The sequence below is a fragment of the Aedes aegypti genome, chromosome 2, assembly GCF_002204515.2.
Source record: "Aedes aegypti strain LVP_AGWG chromosome 2, AaegL5.0 Primary Assembly, whole genome shotgun sequence".
Taxonomy (NCBI): domain Eukaryota; kingdom Metazoa; phylum Arthropoda; class Insecta; order Diptera; family Culicidae; genus Aedes; species Aedes aegypti.
The window spans coordinates 234,739,215-234,759,123 of record NC_035108.1 but is presented as its reverse complement, the minus strand read 5'-3'; the positions used below and the strand labels follow the sequence as shown (position 1 = coordinate 234,759,123).

Here is a 19,909-nt window from a genome sequence, read left to right as displayed (position 1 = left end):
GAGCAGATCAACCAAGAGCGGGAGAGCTGGAGCAAGAACGATTATTACCCGAACGAGATCTCACTTTATGGGTGGAAATCGAGGTCTACGAGCTGTCGGGAAACCCATCGGACGGCAGTGCGCCTCTACACTTCGCCGGGATCGGACGTCTTACTAAGTTCAGTGCAAATATCAATAAATTACCTCTCTGCGTAGAATATGTGCAATAAAATAATTTTAAGTAGTTCAAGCGGTAATAACTACAATTTTCATTAAGTGATCGCCAATAAACTATGAGTTAGTGATATAAATCGTGATAATTTGCCTTTACACAACGTTTTGTACAACTACTCCGAAACTAACGGTGATTGAACCGCTCGCGCTAAGTGTCGTCGATGAGACGAGTGATTTTTATTTTGGATGTAAGTCTACTCCTCACCCTGACCGCTACAGTCACGATTCTTAAATATTTGCGAAAAAACAGTTTTATGTTCTCTACTAGTATAACCGCTTGCTGGCTAAATCTCGTGTGTTTTGGATCAAATAAAGATTGCTTTGGATTGATTAGGATAAAGAATGGATTAAAAAAAAATCGTCGCCAAAGAGCAAATTTTCAAATTTTATGGTCAAAACAATGGCAAACCGTAAACTACACAATAACCTACATTTCTTAATGGCCAGGATTCTGAAATATTCTTCAAACAAAAAAATAATACCCATCAGTGCCGTATGGGGGCAAAATATTGGATTGCACGTTACGAACCATGATAACTTTTGACTTAATGAACAAGTTTGTTAAAGGCGTCATATTTCATACTAAGATATTTGCAAAATAAATGTTTTTTTGCGAAACATGTTATCCAAATGTCGAACCTCTTAGCTACATATGTACATTTTTCAGAAGACGTCGTCTTTCTGAGTGGTAAGGATTCTGACAAGGGAGGATCACGATCACGCCCCCGGGGATTTCAACCGGACTATTTTTGTTGGATTTTATATGTCAAAATATGGAAAAATCCAAAGCCTTCCGGGTGATGGGCCAGTGGTATAGCCAGGAGGGGCTCTTAAAGGTGCATTTTTTTTGCATATCGAATATATTCGTGAAATTTTCTTATTCAACTAAAACTATAATTTTAATGCTGATTGCAGCAGTTACAGACAGAATGTATAATTTTCCATATTAAAAATTTATATTTATTATACCAGAGGCGTAATCAGGTTGAAAACTCGTGGGTACAGCTTAATAATAATCTAGATTATTTTTTGTATGTTGATTTCCGACCGCTTGACACAATTCCCACCTTTACCATGAAAATGGAGAAAGGCCACATATTTTATTCAGTCGTGTAGATAGGAAGGGCATACATAAGGGCAATGTTAACAATGTAGAATATAAGGAAATACTGTTTCTACTGATAAGGGATGAAAATGATATGGCTTATGGGTGATTCAATTGACTATTTTTTTTAACTACACAAAATATGAAAGAGCATAAGTATGTTTTTACATGAATCGAAAGTGTTGCCAGTGTAGGCATTCATTACAAAATAAAAGATATACACATATTGTAAGTTAATTCAAAATTATACCAAGCTATATGAGTTGCACACCATGAATCTTTTTCTTTTTCTGTTAAACATCCTATCGAAGCAAGCATCAACTATATCACTAATGAAAAAATATGTTAAATTGAACATAAAAAAAGTCGAGAAAAATCACGATTTTGTGTAAAGTTTATGGATGGTTTCAAAATTGACAACAAGCATATCTTTCAATTCGAATGGATTTAAAAGTAAAAATCGGTACATTAAGTACATGTGAAAATTTATTGAAATCAACTTCAAAGGGCTCATGGATGTATGTAAATGTCTAGTTGTATTACATCGAGTGTACATTTTAACGAGATTTGCCTGAATATACATCTTACATATCGCTGTCTGCCAATTTGCATAACATTGACCATAAACTAGTATTAACGTATCGAAGGGTTCCGGATGATTTGCAATATAATCGCACTTGAAGAACATCAAAACATATAAGGTTTTCAAAACGTTTGGAAGTAAATTGATTGGGTTAAAAAAATGAACTCGAAAAACATAGTCCCTGTGCCAAATATTGATGTTGTTTTTAGCTATCAGTAGTGTATCTGACAGAAACCAGAAAAAAAGTATTTATATGAACGGGAGAAGTACACAACGGGTGGTTGCGCGATACCAGATAGCCAAAATCTATCTCATGATGAATTTAACGTTTTTAGGGACTTTCGATTTATTAAGGACATTATCTTTATTAGAGGTTCAAGAACCGATCAATAGAAACTCTTTTTATCTTCCAATCAAATGCGATCACAGAACCTCATCCAGAAATATCATCAAATCTTGCTTTGACACGTTTGCTGTTTTTCTGATGTGAGAAAACGTACGTTGACCAACTGGCAACGGTGATTATTTGTCAGCCACTGAAGTATAGTAATCCAATCATCATCCACTCAACTGTAATATATTCTTCCAGAAATTGCCTTGATTTGATGAAAAATTATTAATTCATCTTCTAATATTTTTATATAAAAAAATCCATACACATTCTACGGGGCTGTCCATAAATCACGTGGTCATTTTTTCCGATCTTTAGACCCTTTTGTCATATTGTCATCTTAAAAAAAAATAAAATATGTATGAACTGTAGTCTTTTGGTCGAACCCCCCCCCCCCCATCCTTCTGCCAATATGTTACCACGTGATTTATGGATGACCCCTTATACATTTTCCATATTTTGAGAAGTGTAGTTTTGAAAAACACTCGAAGGTCATCATTGTTTCTTCTTCTTTTGCCAGAACAAACCGTATTTCCTCATTTCCTACATTGTTAATACTGCCCTTATGTTTTCCCTTCCTGTCTACATAACTGGATAAATCATGTGGCCTTTCACCATTTTCGTGGTAAAGGTGGGAATAGCGTCAAGCGGTCGGAAATTGACACCAACAATATGTAGGTTTTTATAAAATTATACCCACGAGTTTTCAACCTGATTACGCCTTTGGTATGATAAATATACATTTTTAATATAGAAAATGGTACATTCTGTCTGTGACTACTACTATCAGCATTGAAATTGTGGTTTTAGTTGAATAAGAAAATTTTACAATCATATTCGACGTGCAAAAATTTGCACCTTTAAGAGCCCCTCCTGGCTACATCACTGGCCCATCACCTGAAAGGCTTTGGATTTTTCCATACACCAGTGCTTCTACCCTAATAACTTTTTATCAAAGTAGGATATAAGTGTTGCCTAAGAAATATCATTAATATGAGGACCTGGGATCGAATCCCACCCCAAGATTGTCACTTATGACTTTAAAAAGTTATAGTGACGACTTTTTCGGGAGGGACATTAAGCCGCAGTTCCAGAGTGGACGACTTTTTTGCACTCTTTTACTCATATCTTTTGACTTGATTGATTCTAAAAAAAATATCAGTTCTGTGGAAGGGATTAGTTGCACCTCCAAATGCACCACAAAGGTTTGGATATCAGTGGCCAATCCGTTATACTTGTTATTCTAGAAGGGTCCTTATGTGAATCCTTAAACGATTTCAATACAAATTTTGAAAGAAGCTAATGAGCATCCAAGATGGTTTATGGTAAGAATCCAAGATCTTTTAATGAAATCTAAGTCCCTGAAAGATTCTAACAAGTATCCTAGAGGTTTCTGATGAATATCCTGAACTGTTTCTGGTCACAATACTGAAAGATTTCTGGTAAGAATCCTAGAAGGATTCTGATGATAATCCTGGGAATATTCCAATGAGAATCCTGGAAGAACTTTTTTGAGGATTCAGCATCAACAATAATAATTATTCATGTTGAGAATCCTTAAAAGTTTGAATATGAATCAGGAGAAAAATTGATGTGAATCCTTGATGTGTTAGGATGAAAATTCAGAAAGGATTCTGTTAGAAGGAGTTTGATGAGAATTGTATAATAATTTCGATAAGAACCATGGAAGCATTCTGAATAGAAATTTGGAAGGGTTTTGATGAGAATCCTGAAAAGATTCTTATGGGAATCCTGTATGATTCTCATGAGAATCCTGGAACGATTCTAATGAGAATGCTAATAGGATTTTGATGATAATCTTGAGCGTATTATGATTAGAATCCTGATAGGTTTCTGATGAGAATCCTCGAATTTTAAAGTAAATTATCAAAGAAGACTAATGAAAAGTTGAGACGAGACTGCTGTGAATTCTGATGGATGCTGATGATTTCAAAGAGAATCCTTCTGATCACATCAGATCCGATGTAATCTGATTAGAATTCTGAGCGAATCCTGAGAGATTCCGATGTGAATTTTAAGAGGATTTTTGTGAGATTTGTTGTGAGAATTCTGAAGAGAATCCTGCATGGAATCTGTTGTAGATTCAGCAAAGAATTTTATATGAACCCTGCAATGGTTCTGATGAAAATCATGAGGTATTTCTGATTAGAATCTTGTGAGGAATTCGATAAGAATCCTGCAAAAATACATCTGTCAATCCTGCAAGAAATGTAATGAGAATACTGAAAGGAATGTAAATCCTGAAAGGAATCCAATGAGAATCTTGAGAGGACACTGATATGCATTTTGTGGAAATTCTGAGAGATCTTTGAGAGGATGCATCAGTTACTTCCTAGGATTATCATGTTTCCTTCTAGGATTCTAAATGGAATCAAAATTTTAAAAATAAATCATTCGAATTTTATTACTAAACATGAGTTTCAGCATAATGATCGAATATATCTGAAATACTCAAATTTAGCTACCGGTAGTGTTACCTTTACGTAACTTCCTTGAAGTCTACATTTATGTGTCACGAGATATTTTTATCTTAAAAATATGAGTTTGAATTTTTGCACCAAATGAATAATACCGGTAATGCTCCGTATATGTAAAGAATGTCTCAATTTTACCTCTGTAAGTTTCAATTAGCTGAAACTGTGTTATTTGATACTTCGCATAATTGGTATTTTCTAATGATGAAAATCGGTCTTTTAGAACCAAGAACGGGGTTCTGAAACTGAAATATATGACCAGAAAAGCTTTCGATGGTCATCTTTTGTCGACTAAATGTGATTTTGTGTGACACCGTTTGGAAATCAACATTTGATTTGGGATGGTTCTGCGGGATCGCATACTAAGTCTTCCGGCCTCTTGTAGCTGAACACGTCAAATAGTCAAGTGATTATTGTGGTTCAAAAATATTCCTAATTAGATCGCAGGACCTAATAAACACTATGCACATATAAGTTTACATAAATACATTCGAAATATATTGAAATTTCACCAAAAAACACTGGTGGCATAGGAGACGTGCAATACATTTCCGGCTGTATCCGGATTGGCTACTGAATTCCAAATATTTGTGAATGCAATTGGAGGGGCAACTAATCCTCTGCATAAAACTATTGTAATTTTGAAAATTGATCAATTGAGTCAAAAGCTCTGAGCAAAAGTGTGCCACGCCTTTCAAGGGTTAACAGAGATAAACAAATATGACATGTTCATAAAAAATAGTTATAATGGAATTTCGAAAACATGCCCCACAGTAAATTTTGTTTTTCACTTGCGCCAAATGGCTCTGTTGTTTTCTACAAGTTGCTGAATATCATTATTAAAGTGTCGGGAGAAGTGTTAATGTTGTCACACCTTCAGAACAGAAATGTATTGCTAAAACGCAACTGTTTTCCCAGTGTGCACCACATACCTTCTGTAGCGATTTTTCCAATTGATCCATTTGTTCTTTTCGCTTCTTCAGCTGTTTGTCGAACTCCACGAGGTTCTTTTCCTTCTCTTCAAGCTCTTTCCGTTTGTTCTCGATAACCTTACGCTGATCTTCGAAAGTCTTGCGTTCGCTTTCCAGCAGTCGAGTGGCGTCTTCGATCTGTTTCATTTGTGCTTCCAGCTGTTTCCGATCTTGCTCCGAGATGCTCGCACTTTGAGCTGCCTTCTGATTCGCTGTTTGCGTTGCTTGTTGTAACTGTTGCTGCAGCTGTTGAATCTGTTGTTGCATTTGTTGAAGCTGCTGCTGTTGTTGTTGTGCTTTCTTTGCGGCTTCTTGAGCTTCCATCTAATTATAAAACATTTGAATGTAATTTGTGTTTGGCATTGTTGTTCAATTTTGGAATTTACCTGACTCTTTTCAAGTTCTTGAACCAACAGTTCGAGTTGATTTTGGAACTGATCCCGTTGGGCAACAGCTGCTTTGAGCTCTTCCTGGATTTTTTCCATTTCTTTCGGATTAATTTGTGGTTGTTGGGGTTGTGGTGGTGCTTGTTGTTGTTGTTGCTGCTGCTGTTGTTGCTGTTGTGTCATTTGTTTCTGCATATTCGTCATCTGCAGTAATTGTTGCTTCAACTGCTGTTCCATTACCTTGAATAGTTATTAGAAATCAATCAATGTAATTGTTACATAATAAGATATAAATATTTTTTTTAACTCACCTGCATTCTCTTTTGCAGCTCAATGGCTGCCTTCTCTGCTTGATCGGCGCGATTCTTCTCCTGTTCGACAACCTTACGCCATTGTTCGAGTTCGCTATCTCCTCTCGCTCCAGTTTCCTGGAGCATCTGCTTCAACCGCGCAATCTCTTTTTTATAGTTTTGAATTTCTTGTGAATTTGGTTGTGCCTGAGCATGTGCACCTTGAGGAGAGTTTTTCAATCGTCTATTTTCCTCACATTGCCTCTGAAGCTCTAGTTCAGCAGCATTGAGTTCTTGTTGGAAGCTCATTAGCATGTCTTGACTCTTTTCGAGTTGCATCACCAGCTGATCCCGTTCAGCCATCAGTTGCTTATTGTCTGCTTCCATTTTCATTACGTTATGCTCGATATGATTACTTGCGTGCTGTTGATGATGCTTCTCGTATATCTTGGTAGATTGTCGTAGAGTTTCCTTTTCAGCTTCAGATTTTTTCCAATCGTTCGAGGACACGTGTGAGCTCAGCAGACATTCGTTCAAAACTCGATTCTTGTTGCTTCGTATGCTTCTTGCTGCTTCGCCAAATGCAACTGTGCCTTTTCAAGCTCTTTGGCCAATCGGCCTGCTTCCATTTCAGTTGAATCTCGACTTTGTAGAGCTTTTTCCAAACGATCGCGAAGTCTTTCGATTTCATTTTTATCTCCCATCCCCACGGAAGCAGCAGCAAGTGCTCCAGGACTAACAGCAGATCCAGGGTTTTGACGCAACCTTTCCATTTCTTTGATAAGTTTTTCATGCTTGTCACGAATTTTCTCATATTCGATATGTGCTCGTTCAGCATCCGTACGCTGTTTGTCTTGGTTAGAAATGAGTTTTCTGTACTTCTTGGCGAGCCAGTTCCAACTGAAGGGTTGCTTCGTGGAGTTTAAGTTCCATTGTCTGAAATTCGTTTTCACGTGCTTCGAATTTCGCTTTGTACTTTTCTAACGATTCCTCTTCGTATTGAGATTTGCTTCTGAAGTTCTCTAGTTCCATCATTGTCTTTTCATATTTCTCTCTGAGACGATCGTTTTCTTCCTTCAAACGTCGCGACTCCCTAGTAAACGATTCATTTTCTTGCAGACGTCGCAACTCAGCTGCTGTTTTCTCGTATCGCTCCCTCATTTTCTCAATTTCTAAACTATACCTCGCTGCCTCTTCCTGTGCTGCATCAAGTGATGCAGTTTGTTTGGTATAGGTGTTATGAGCTCGATCAATTTCGTACGTAAGTCGTTCAATTTCGGCTTGAAGGTTTTCTTTCTCAGCTTGAGCTCGTCTGAGGTCGGCTTGCGTCTTGTCCAGACGCTCACGAATGAGGTCAACATCTTCCTTTGCCTTGTCTTCCAGTTCTTTGGAGCGTCCGAGCTGCATTGCAGCCCGATCGCAAGCTTCTTGTAATCGAGTAGTTTCTTCTTGAAGTTTTCTTAGATCTTCTTTAGCCTTTGCGGCAGCCAAAGCTGATCTTTCTGCTTCGACTTCCAGACGATTACGGTCAGCTTCAGCCGTATCGCAACGTGATTGCAGTCGATAGATTTCGTTCTGAGCTCGATCATATTTCTCCAACATTTTTTCAAATTCTTTGTTCGAATTATCCTTTTCGTCTATAAGTTTCTGACTGGCGTACAGAGCTTTGTCGAGTTTTTCTTTAAGGATATCGATCTCCGTAACGGCATCATCCCGCTCCATTTGAAGCTTCTGGTGGATTTGATGTGCTTTCTCCCATCGCTCTTTAACGACTTCCAGTTCTGTCTGGATGGCATCTCGTTCTCGTTGATATTTGAGTGCAGAACTTTGTGCAGATTCAGCCTTCTCTTTGATTTTCTCGAGTTCGTCGCCTAGTACGTCGCGTTCTTTTTGTAAGCGACCCATGGATGCTTGAAGTTTTTCCGACTTGTCTCGGTATCGCTCCAAGTCCATCTGAATAGCTTCTCGTTCCTTCTGCACCCTGGACGATTGACCAAGCTGCTTATCAAGCTGAGATTGAATGTTTTCAAACTCGTAGTTGATCTTCTCTTTCTCAAGTTGGAGCTGCAATTATTGAAGTTTGTCTTGAGCAATATATTACAATTAAGTTAACGAATATTTTGTTTTACCCTTCTAATTTCTGCAATACTCTTATCGAGTTTCTCCTGAAGGTGGTCGACTTCATTCTGGGCCTTATCAAGAGCGTTTTGAATTTTCTCCTGTTGAAGCTGTGATTTGCCCAGCGTTGCTTGCGATCTTTCCAACTCTTCGCGTATTTTATCGAGTTCAGCATACGCCTAAAACAAAGTTAAAAACATTTAGATGCAGTTCGAAAAAGCGTGTTCTTTTCACATCTTCATATGTGTTTAGCAAAAAGTTTGTATGGTTCGTTACTGAGTGAAATGGAAAAGAGGAGAATGGGGATCTTTCCTTGTGTGATCATTGAAGTTCTCAATGCGAATGGACTTTTATTGAAATGAAGGTTGGTTCGGTGTTGGTACTCAAATGTTTGGATGATAATTACAGGTACTTGAAACCATTTGGAGGCTACAGATATAGAAGAGAATAGTTCGTAATCAGCCATTGAAGAATAGGAAGGCTTGAAGCGGATGCTATATGTTATACACTGTCTGTTACATTATTAAACTGAATGTACTTGAGGCAGGAAAGGACAGAAATTTTTACTTCGAATTCTAAAGCGTAGAATACATTTCATTTGATTATTGTTAGATGGTAATAATGCGCTTAATATGTATTTACACATTAAACTTTCAGACGGATAATATTTTTACCAGGTTTACTAGATGCTAATCATGTGAGTAGACAAATTGGATATCACAACATAAAGTTACGATACATGATGATGATGATGATGACCAAACAATACATTATCAATTGCTTCACGCCTACCGTACATCACTCGGTGCAATATCAACGTTTGTTTGACTTCCACCTACCTTCGAGCCATTCATCGCCATAACATGTGAAATAATAACTATTATATAGGAGTTTCACTGTACTCTTTTGGTTGCTAACTTTATTAAGTTTTCAGAACGATACATATCATTAAATTGCTTGTCAATAGCTTCAGCCAAAAGAATGCAGTTGTTAGCATCAAATCATTAACACCTTAGAATAGCACATGTTTGGCCGTTTCAAGATCCCCATACTCTACACTCTTTTACGGACGATGAGCTTGCTTAATGTTGAGTTCATGTTATAACCATCCTTATGGTCCGGCCCTTGGAATGATGAACGCTCCTAAACAGCAACACAAAGGCACACAAGCTCACAAAGTGTGACAGCAAATGAAGATGCACCGTGCACTTGTGCAAGAGACGAATGCATTGGACTATAGAGGGCAATGTTGGTTTACAAGCGTTTTGAACATCTATCACGATTTGTGTGGAATAAGGATGGTTATGGTAAGAATATTTGACGTGTATTCCTCACAAGGGTATTCCTCCGACACAAGTGTTGGGCGTGTGATTCTAGTTTTTAAAAAAATGTGGAAGTGATCATTTACCTTATCCCTTTCACTAACAATTCGTTGTATTCCGGTTTGACTTCTTTCCATTTCCTGTTTTATGCTTTCCTGTTCCCCTTGTGCGTTTTCAAGCTTAGCTTTGAGTCTATAAACCTCGCCTTGGCTCTTTTCTAATTTCTCTTGTAAGGCGGCAGCTTCAGCTCTTGCTCGTTCGGCATCAGACTAAATTATAAGTAAAAAACAAAACAACTATTGAATAAAACAAACTAACACTCCAGGCAAGTGAAAGATCGAAGAAAAATATTGGGAAGAAACTTGAACGATAGTTATTCTTGAAAATTTGTTGAATTGAAGGGAGAGAAAGAGAGAAATAGTTCTAAACTATAAAAGGATCAAATGAAACAGTTCAACAAAGAAACAAACTAGTGGAAATGCAATGAAAAGGCACTATATTCAAATTTTCAGTAGACTTGTTATTCGATTTTATTTAACACTAAAACGGGCGTAATATATTAATAAATACAAACAACTCAAAAGCCGTGATTGTGCGAGAGCTCACATTTTCCTCGAAATTATTGTATTTGCAATTGTGTTTCAGTTTTCAATAACATGATTTGCTTGTAAATTTGACGTGAAAAGTTTTATGCAAACATTAAACGCTAAGTAGTCATTGAAAAAACAAAAAGTACTTATTTCGAACGAAACAGATATGGGGGATTCATAGTCAAAGGGGTGTTAGGTACATATTAATCGATAATGATTTAAGAATAGTTCTTTAAAAAATGTTTATGGTTTAAAACAATGTGTGTGGAAAGAAAAGTGTTGAAATACTTCAATCCCGTTTTTTTCACTTACACCCCTTTGCTTCAAGCCCCCTTCATATAAATAATTCAGCATTTGTTTAACGTGGAGAGTAAAATTCGAAGTGTATGAAATTTTCAAGGAAAAATGCTCAGAAACTGAATTGAAAGAAAAAGGTAGCATACTTAATTTATGGGTTTCTACTCACAAAATTGTCTACTGTCTGTTCCTATAAAATGTTTGTGAATGTGTTATCAGTATTTTCTCAGTTTGAATGGCAAGTCTTTTACTATGATGAAAAATGTTATTATGTGTTCTGTTCGAGTTGAGAAAATATCAAAACTATGCCTCTGTGATGCCGTCTAGTTCTACTCTATAGATTATGTGTTTCCTCAAATGTGGAGAAAGCAGCATGTGAATAGGTGAAATATCTGAAGACTTTTTGTGTGAAAATGAATAAAAAAAAATCATGCAACTCAAGTGCATCGTCATCTACAAATGATAATGCCCTAAAGAATTGCCTGAATGAGTCTGGTGAAAGCCGTGATGAGTTTCAACCTATGGTACTATCAAATTGTGTATTTTTATTATTGATTATTTGCGCAAGTTGATTATCAATTTCCTGTCAGTAGAGTATATGATCATAGAAAAAATATTCTTGCAAAAATTTCAATTTCAAATGCAATGCCATTTCAATGCATAAATTGCACCCTGATTCTTAACACTTATTTTAAGCGACGTACGTTGTTTTTCAAAACGAGGACAGCTCAAAAGTGATGTTGTTCCAAGCGATTTCGCAATTACTGGTAACTTTCCTTACAAGCAATTTTCTGCTCAATAAACTGATTAAGAAGTGTAACAAACAATATTGTATCTTACACTGATTCCTCCCATCTTAGAGATAGAGCTGGTGCTGATGTATATTCGCGTGAGCTAGGGCTGAATCAGTTTTACTCACTCGGTAGACACTGTGCTATTTTTTAAGTGGAACTAATTGCTCTTTGGTCAACTCGAAGTCGAGATTAGTTATCAAATGATGTGACTGATGAGTTAGTTCACAATAACTATGGTTCTGAATCAACTATTTGCCGGCTGCTTGGGCACGTCAGGAGTTAATCATCAATATTAACCTCCTTTTCCCGAGCAGCCTAGATAGCCGCGTAGTGTCGGTAGCGGTTGTTTCAACTGGCTAAGAATTAACACTACGGACTCCCTGTTCCGGTGGTAAAAGTCCACCTCACAGGTGACCCCTAATTTATGGTGTGATGCGGACCGTGCCTAGGAATGAATGGTTAGGGGGGTCTAAATAAAACCTAACCGCTAACGGAGCCTGTGGAGTACCAGGGCGCCCTCCACAGTATTGAGTCCTTCCTGTGCTACCCGGAGCAATGGTGCAGGTGACCTTGTATTTCTCCGAGATAATCGGCTGCCCTTCTTCAGTCTCTATCCTGAGGCTTAATAAGGGTGGGATTATGAATATGTTGACATTTAATTTAAATTATCACCTATATGGATTCGCATTATGCGTTTTACACAGTGTATTCTGTGCTCTTTCGCCTTTGGCGACTTTAAATAGATACCGATCTGGTTTTTTCGTTGCTGGTCTTTTTCGTGCTGAGATTGCAAAAAGCTTAATCCTGCCTAGTTTGGGTAGTGGCTATGGTTAGGTTAGCTCAGATCAATCTTCAGCATAAAAGAACAGCAACGATCAATTTTTGCAGACTCATGCAAAATGGTGCAGCCCAAGTGGCGCTAGTTCAAGAACTCTACTTTCGTAGAGGGAACTTCTATCTAGGTAACCTTGTGGACCCAGTTTTTGCTACTTTCAGCAAACTTGAAATGGCAAACTCGCGCTCCATGCCCCGCGCATGCGTGCTCGTTAATAAAGCAATCGTTGCTACACTCATTTCTGAGTTAACTACCAGAGATGTAGGTGCTGTCACAATCGATGTTTCTGTTGGTGACCTCAACAGGAAATACGTCTATTGTTCGGTATATTTACCACATGATGAACCATCCCCAACGGATGACTTCAAACGAGTTGTCGTACACTGCGTAACGAAAGGCCTTCCGCTGATTGTGGGCAGTGATGCCAATGCTCATCACATCATCTGGGGCAGCTGAGATATAAATTTGAGAGGCTCCAGTCTGATGGAATACTGAAGTAGTAAAGATCTTGTATTACTTAACATAGGCAATCGCCCAACCTTCATGGTTTCTAATAGAGAAGAAGTGTTAGACATAACCCTCTACTCGAATAGAATCAGTCACGAGTTGACGAATTGGCATGTATCAGATGAGGAATCATTATCTGTTCATCGCTACATCTTCTTTGAACATTCAAATGTATCAGAAGGCCGGCTCCAAAGGCACGTTCCCCACAATCCAAGTGATCTGGATGATGCCGTTGATACTACAACATACTGATGCAAAGTGCTCTTCAGGTAGTCGAGAGTTGGTGTCGCCAATATGGCCTTTCGGTTAACCCGAATAAAACATCTATTGTTCTTTTTACGGAAAGACGAAACCGCGATGGAATTCGACATTTACGTCTTTTTGGCACTGAGACTAATGTGACTGATCAAGTAAAGTATGTCGGAGTCATTCTAGATGCCAAACTTTCATGGACACCTCACATTGATTTCAGAGCCAAAAAAGCTTGCATGGTCTTCGATCAATGCCGGCGAACCTTTGGTAAAACTTGGGGCCTCAAACCCAAGTATATCAAATGGATTTACACAACAGTTGTTCGACCAATATTGGCATATGGATGTCTTGTGTGGTGGCAAAAGGGCGAAGTGAGAACAATCCAATCAAAATTGGGCCATCTCCAAAGGATGTGCTTGATAGCGATGTCTGGTGCGTTCTCTACAACTCCCATTGCAGCGCTTAAGCCCATTTTCGACGTTGCGCCACTACACATATCTTAAACAAGAAGCACTTTCTTGCTCTTACCGTTTATGGGTACTGGATCTACTGGAGAAAAATCCAGTGAATCGTAGATCTACACACACTTCGTTGTTTCCACTTCTGGTGAATTGGGAAAAAATTGTCCTTGCTCCAAGTGATCTCACAATTGCTTGTCGCTTTCCTTACAGGACATTTACCACACAATTCCCTTCACGGGAAGAGTGGACGTCTGGCTATTTGGAAAGAAGTATATCAAACAATATTGTATGTTACACTGATGGCTCCCTTCTTGAAGGTAGAGCTGGTGCAGGAGTATATTCTCGTGAGCTAAGGCTGAATCAGTTTTACTCACTTGGTAGAAACTGTACCGTTTTTCAGGCGGAAATATTTGCTCTTATGTGTGGCGTGCCATCAGCACTTCATCAGCGCGTAATGGGTAAAGTCATATACTTCTGTTCAGATAGTCAGGCTGCTATAAAAGCTCTCGCTTCGGCCAACTCAAGGTCAAGGTGCTCAAGGTGCTCAACTCAAGGTGCTTTATTAATTTAAGTTTAAAAGAAAAATGCAATTTCCAGCGAAAAAAACTTAAATAATCAATAGAAATTTGATTTTTTCATTGAAAAATCATGTTTTTGGGTAGTTTTTGTTAAATAACTAAATCAAAACCATTTTTTAGAAAAATGTGTTGTATGAAAGTTTAAAAACAAATAAATTTGCTTCAAAAACATGTAAAAAGATTCGGAATCGATTGAGCAATTATGAAGTTATGGTAAAACAAAAATGATTTTTTTTTAGTAGAATGAGGAAAAATTTGGATAAAAGTATTTTTAACTAAGACTAGATTTGATTTTAGACAAATTCGATGTTCTTCAAAGTTTTTACAAATTTAATTTTGAATGTATTTATGCAAAAAGTTTCAAATATCGGTTGAAAAATAACAAAGTTATGTTTATTTCACTGAAGGTCATCATTCATAACTTGAAAATTCACCTTCAAGACGCTTGCGCCACCTCTAAATGTTAATATATTTGGCTCATATTTTGAGGTTTCTCTTTTAATGTGATTTGAATTCAGTAGAGCATACGAATTTTTGGTTATGAGAACTTTTGAAAAATAAGCCGCACCCTACTGGCCATTCTTCCATCGCTGGAAATGAATTGGCTGATGAGCTAGCTCGCGATGGAGCATCGCATGACTTCATTGGCCCTGAGCCGGCTATTCCAATTTTGAAGTGCTGGGTGAAGCTTCAGATAAACTCTTGGGCGGCAACTCAGCACAAGCAATATTGGAATAGTTTGGAGTCATGTCGTCAAACAAAATTGTACATTACTGAGCCATCTCCAAGGGTGGCGAAGTATTTAACAAATCTGTCAAAGCAGAATTGCAGTCTCTTGGTCAGAGCATTGACAGGCCACTGCCGACTTATCTATCACATGGCAAATATTCAGCGTGCTGACTCATTTGTGTGTGATAGTTGATACTCCGATTATGGAACTTCGTATCACCTGATATGTAACTGTCCAGTTTTTTCGCAAATGCGATTCCAATTACTTGGTAAACACTTATTAAGTGAAACTGAATTCAGAAGCCTGAATCTTCAGGACATTCTGTTATTCTTAACCCGCTGTGGTAATGAGCTATAGGCTCTCTTTACGCTCATGCGTTTTGCAGTGCCCTTTTTAGGGCGCTGTTCGAACCCATTGTGGTATGGAGCTACATGCTCTCAATTCGCTTATGCGATCTTCCCTCTTCAAGGGACCCCATTCCTATTTCCTCCCGAATTCCCTTCCTTTTCCTCTTCCATCGGGTAGATGATTAATAGGCTCAAATATGGCGATGGCGCAAATCTCCCAACTGGTGGGGAACGTGCCTTTGGAGCCGGCCTTCTGATACCTGATACCTGATGGTTCTGAGTCAACTATTCCAATCTAGTAGTGGTAGAGAAAGCTCCACATCTATTGAAAGATGGTAACTCCGTGCAAACAATTCTGAAAAGATTTTGAATCATGGCATTGTGATATTTTTAGCTATTTACGAAGCTTTTAGCTACTTACAAAGGTAGCAAAGTACTTAACAAATCTGGCAAAGCAGATTTGCAGATAAAGCATGGACTGGTCACTACCGACTCAACTAGCACTTAGAGTTGTTTGTAACTCATTCATTTGTGTGTGATGACTGCAAATCCAATACGAAACTTAACACCCCTTGGGAGATACTCGTTTCTAAAGAAAAATGGCTTCAGAAACAGATTCCTAAGAACATATCTTAGCCCGTTGTAGTGGTTATAGTTTTTTTTTACACTTGCGTTCTACAATGCCATCGAAAAATAAGATTGGATTCCTTTGAAGAACGGGAATCGTATAAGTTAAAAGAGATTATGGTGCAACATAATGCTACATATGCTACAAAATCTCTTTTTGCTTATGCGATATTCGAGCGATCCCATTCCTTTTTCCTCTTATGTTTCATTTCCGTTATGACGATGGCACAAATCTCCTAAATTATGCAAAACATGCTTTTGAACGTTGTGAGGTATTGAAATTATATGTACACACAAAACATGTGTGCAATGTACAAGCTGAAGTAGAAATTACGAAAAAAAACACGTGTTCCGGTGGGGATCAAACCCATTACTCCCTATACGCGTTTCAACCTAAAAGCAGCGGAGCCCCTTGAGAGACAGGCGAACTGAACTCGATTACCTCAAAGCACATGGCATCGTGATTTTTACTATCAAAATTTAGTGTGTATTTTTATGCAAATACCACATGCTGATAGAAAGTATTCCTGTGTATTTTGTGTTTCAGTCAGCAAATTTTGGCCCCACCGGTGGGTCAAAAGTTCGTTTAAGACAATCTATTTTTTAGCCGTTATAATTAAAAATGAGTAAATATTTTGACACAAGTTTGTTCAGCAAAATTGTGACCAACATATTGTATGTCCAATCTAAGGAAGATTTTTTTTTTATTTGTGCTTTAGAGCCTGTACATTAATTACATAAGAGTTGATGGTGGGGGGAAAGGGTGGTGTCTGAGATTTTTTACGTTTATATTTAATTTTCATATAAAAAATCTTACCATACCCCCATGGGTTGTGCGGGTTAAAAATCCTAAAAATTGTCTTACGTAATTAGTAGCAGCCCCTTACTTGGTGGTACCTTACAGTTCTAACACTCAAGAGTATCAGCCTATTTGGAATGTGAGATTTGCTGTTTTCAAGCTTCTTTGCAAATTTGTATTTAAATGAAATTGCGATTAATTAATATTACTTCTGTAGAAGTTGAACTTATATAGAAGAAAAAGTGTTCTATTCATTATGACAATTTTTGCTTGTGTATCTGAGGAACATTAATAAGGCAAAATTACAAGCTAATACAGTTTTTACGTCACAAATAATCAAATGCGTCCTATATCCATATATCCTGCACATATTTTCAAGCTAACATTCAGCTACTATCTAAGCGAAACATCAAATATATGAACGTGGATTCAATTTAATGTGGTTTACACGAGTAACAGCAAATTAAGATATTCAACTACTATGACTTTTTCTGTGATCAAGCCAATTACGATCGGACACATATAAAGACGAAAGGTAAAACAAATTATGGGTAGTTCCAGGAAGAATTGGGAGACTAAGTATATAGAATAAAAAGGTGTAATGCGAAAACCAAAAATGATCAGCAACATCGCCTATAAATGACGGTTTTATGGTTAGTTTGCAAGTACGAAAACAAATCATAAATATTGAATAAGAAATGGCAACGATGTCTTCAAAATGTTTGAAAGTAAGGGTTTTAAACATAAAGAAAGTATAGAGTTGCATACATCGCATGACAGTTTGGTTTGAAATTGATAGAACTAAATGAAATTCTTACTTGTGTGACCCTCAATTCAGCTTGGGTCCTGCGCAATTCAGCCGATGTTTTATCAGCGCGCTCTTGAGCACGATCTAGCTCTTGTGAAGTAGTTAAAGTTGATCTACCGAACGTAGTCTATGTGGAGTATTATGAATGTAGGCAAATTGTAAACATAATAAAATGAGATGAATATGAGTTGATTTGAGATATATAAATTCTTGAAGATTCACGTACAATTTTAAAGTTATCCTGCTGGTGACATACCTGCGATCGTTCCAAATCCGCTCGCAATCGTTCGTTTTCAAGCTCAAGTCGTGAAATTCGCTGTTTAGCATTTTCCCAGTCAGCTCCACTTCGGCCAACATCGGTAGCTGCCTTATCCAGTTCCGCCTTTGATTTGCCGAGCTCACTCTGAGAACATTCCAATTTGGACTCAAGACGATCCTTTTCATTCAATGCACGATGTAATCGCGTGGTGAGTTTTTCAACCTCGCTATCCAATGCATGTAATTTCATTTTGTATTCTGCAAGTTCTCGCTCGTGCAGTTCACGTTCTTCCTTCTTCTCTGCTTCGGCACGATCCCTTTGATCACGAAGTTGTTGCATTTGTTTCTCCTTATCACCAATAGCTTCCTCCAAGCTGGAAAGTGCTCCTTCTGAACTGCAATGATGAGCTTGCATCGCGCTTAGCCGTGCTCTGGCCATATCCACCTGATTATCTTTCTCTTTCAGCAAATCCTCGAGGTTTTCAATCTTCAATCGTTAAGGAAATATAAATTTAGATGGGTTGCCGATGATGTCAAATGTATTAGTTAAAACGGCACCTACCTTTCTTTGTAGAACATTGATCTTTCGATCCTTTATATCCATGTGTTCTTTTAGTTCAGTTAGCTCAGTTTGGGCGCGATTCTTTTCCTGCACTGATTGCATAGCATTTTGCGTTTTCTTCTCAATCATACGATTCTTCTCCTCGAGTCGGTTTCGCAGCTCCTCCACCTACAATTGAAAGAAGTTTACATATTTTTGAATAATAATAACGATTCGATAAATACTAGGTAAAGATTAGTTAAGATGGATTATGTGAAGGAAACTGGAAAGTTCATCTAGAAATTGCATTTTGTCGGTAAGAGTCGGTAAGATGATAATTTAATATGTAAGAAACTAACCTATATAGTAGTTGATATGGACTGATTATGTTTATACATGTTATAGGTTATGGCTATCAGTCCATTATGCTCAAACACGAACTTTTATGTTTTCATGTGACGTTTCGGACACATTTAATGTGCCAATAGCAGACTGAAAGCCATAAGCTAGAACATAATCATAGTCGTATCCCCGGGTTAGTTTATAAAGAAAAAAAAAACATCCCCGGCATTGATAATGGCGCTAAAAATCAAAATGTTCAACTTTTTTTTTTGGAAAACAAAAAACAATGTGGCAAGAATACGAATGCATATCCATTTTCACACGGGGCATGAATCACTTCAAGTCTAGTTTGTAATCTAGTTTCTAAGAACGCCATGGGTAAATAGTTTAAAATTGTAAGATACATTGTATTTGAAATTAGCAATTAATTTTCAGTTGAAAAAAGTGAAAAGTAAAAATCTCCGTGATTGTGAATGATTTTTTTATTGATTGCAACATTTTTAATTTTTATCTTCAAAACTAACAGACTTGAAGAACATTACATTATGAAGTAAACCTTGAACATGTAGCAGTTTTTGAACACAGTGTTGCCAAAGATACATAAATTTTATTTTAAAATTTCAATTTTCGATTTTTGATAATATCGCCCCAGCCAAATACAATTATAACTCAACGGTGTGTTTTGAGTCAATTCTATGGAACTGAATCTTGAAGTATAAGTCCAAACTTTACTAATAAAATCCTATGGAGTATTGAATTTGGTTGGACAAGCCATGACAGATTGCAAAGTTAAGGTACTTGAGCTACTTAGAAACAACAATTGCAATAGTGTTGACAGATTACAATTTTTCAGTCAAATAAAGAAGATATATTGAACTAACAAGTCATCAATATAAATTAAATCAATTGTAATTGTAATATTTGTTATGATTATTGTGATGCCAAATATGCAAATGCATAAATCAACTATACATCACAAATATTGAATGTCTGTTTCAAGATAAAATAAACATACCTGGCAACCAGGATTTTTTTATATCACCAGTTGTTATAAAACATGTACCGTTAGTAGTTAAAATAACAAAAATTCTAACAAAAATTGCAGCAAATTGAACTAATATATAACAAACTCTATCACAATTATATCAAAATTATTACAGAATGTGTTGCAAGGATGTTACAAAATAACAAAATTATTGCAAACTGTGTTACTGTTTATGACATCCCGACCAGACGGAAGAAACAAGATTATAACAGAATGTGTTCCCC

General features: G+C 37.2%; 1 protein-coding gene across 1 annotated transcript in view; it reads right to left on the bottom strand.

The window, feature by feature from the left end:
* The window catches only part of LOC5570381 (trichohyalin), a 131,826-nt gene that overhangs the window by 14,138 nt on the left and 97,779 nt on the right, over window positions 1-19,909 (bottom strand). The window contains 11 exon segments of the mRNA XM_021844485.1: window positions 5,720-6,082; window positions 6,145-6,384; window positions 6,456-6,923; window positions 6,925-6,972; window positions 6,974-7,309; window positions 7,311-8,498; window positions 8,564-8,731; window positions 9,961-10,143; window positions 17,510-17,626; window positions 17,756-18,244; window positions 18,320-18,487. Of these exon segments, the coding sequence (XP_021700177.1) occupies window positions 5,720-6,082; window positions 6,145-6,384; window positions 6,456-6,923; window positions 6,925-6,972; window positions 6,974-7,309; window positions 7,311-8,498; window positions 8,564-8,731; window positions 9,961-10,143; window positions 17,510-17,626; window positions 17,756-18,244; window positions 18,320-18,487 (3,768 nt within the window).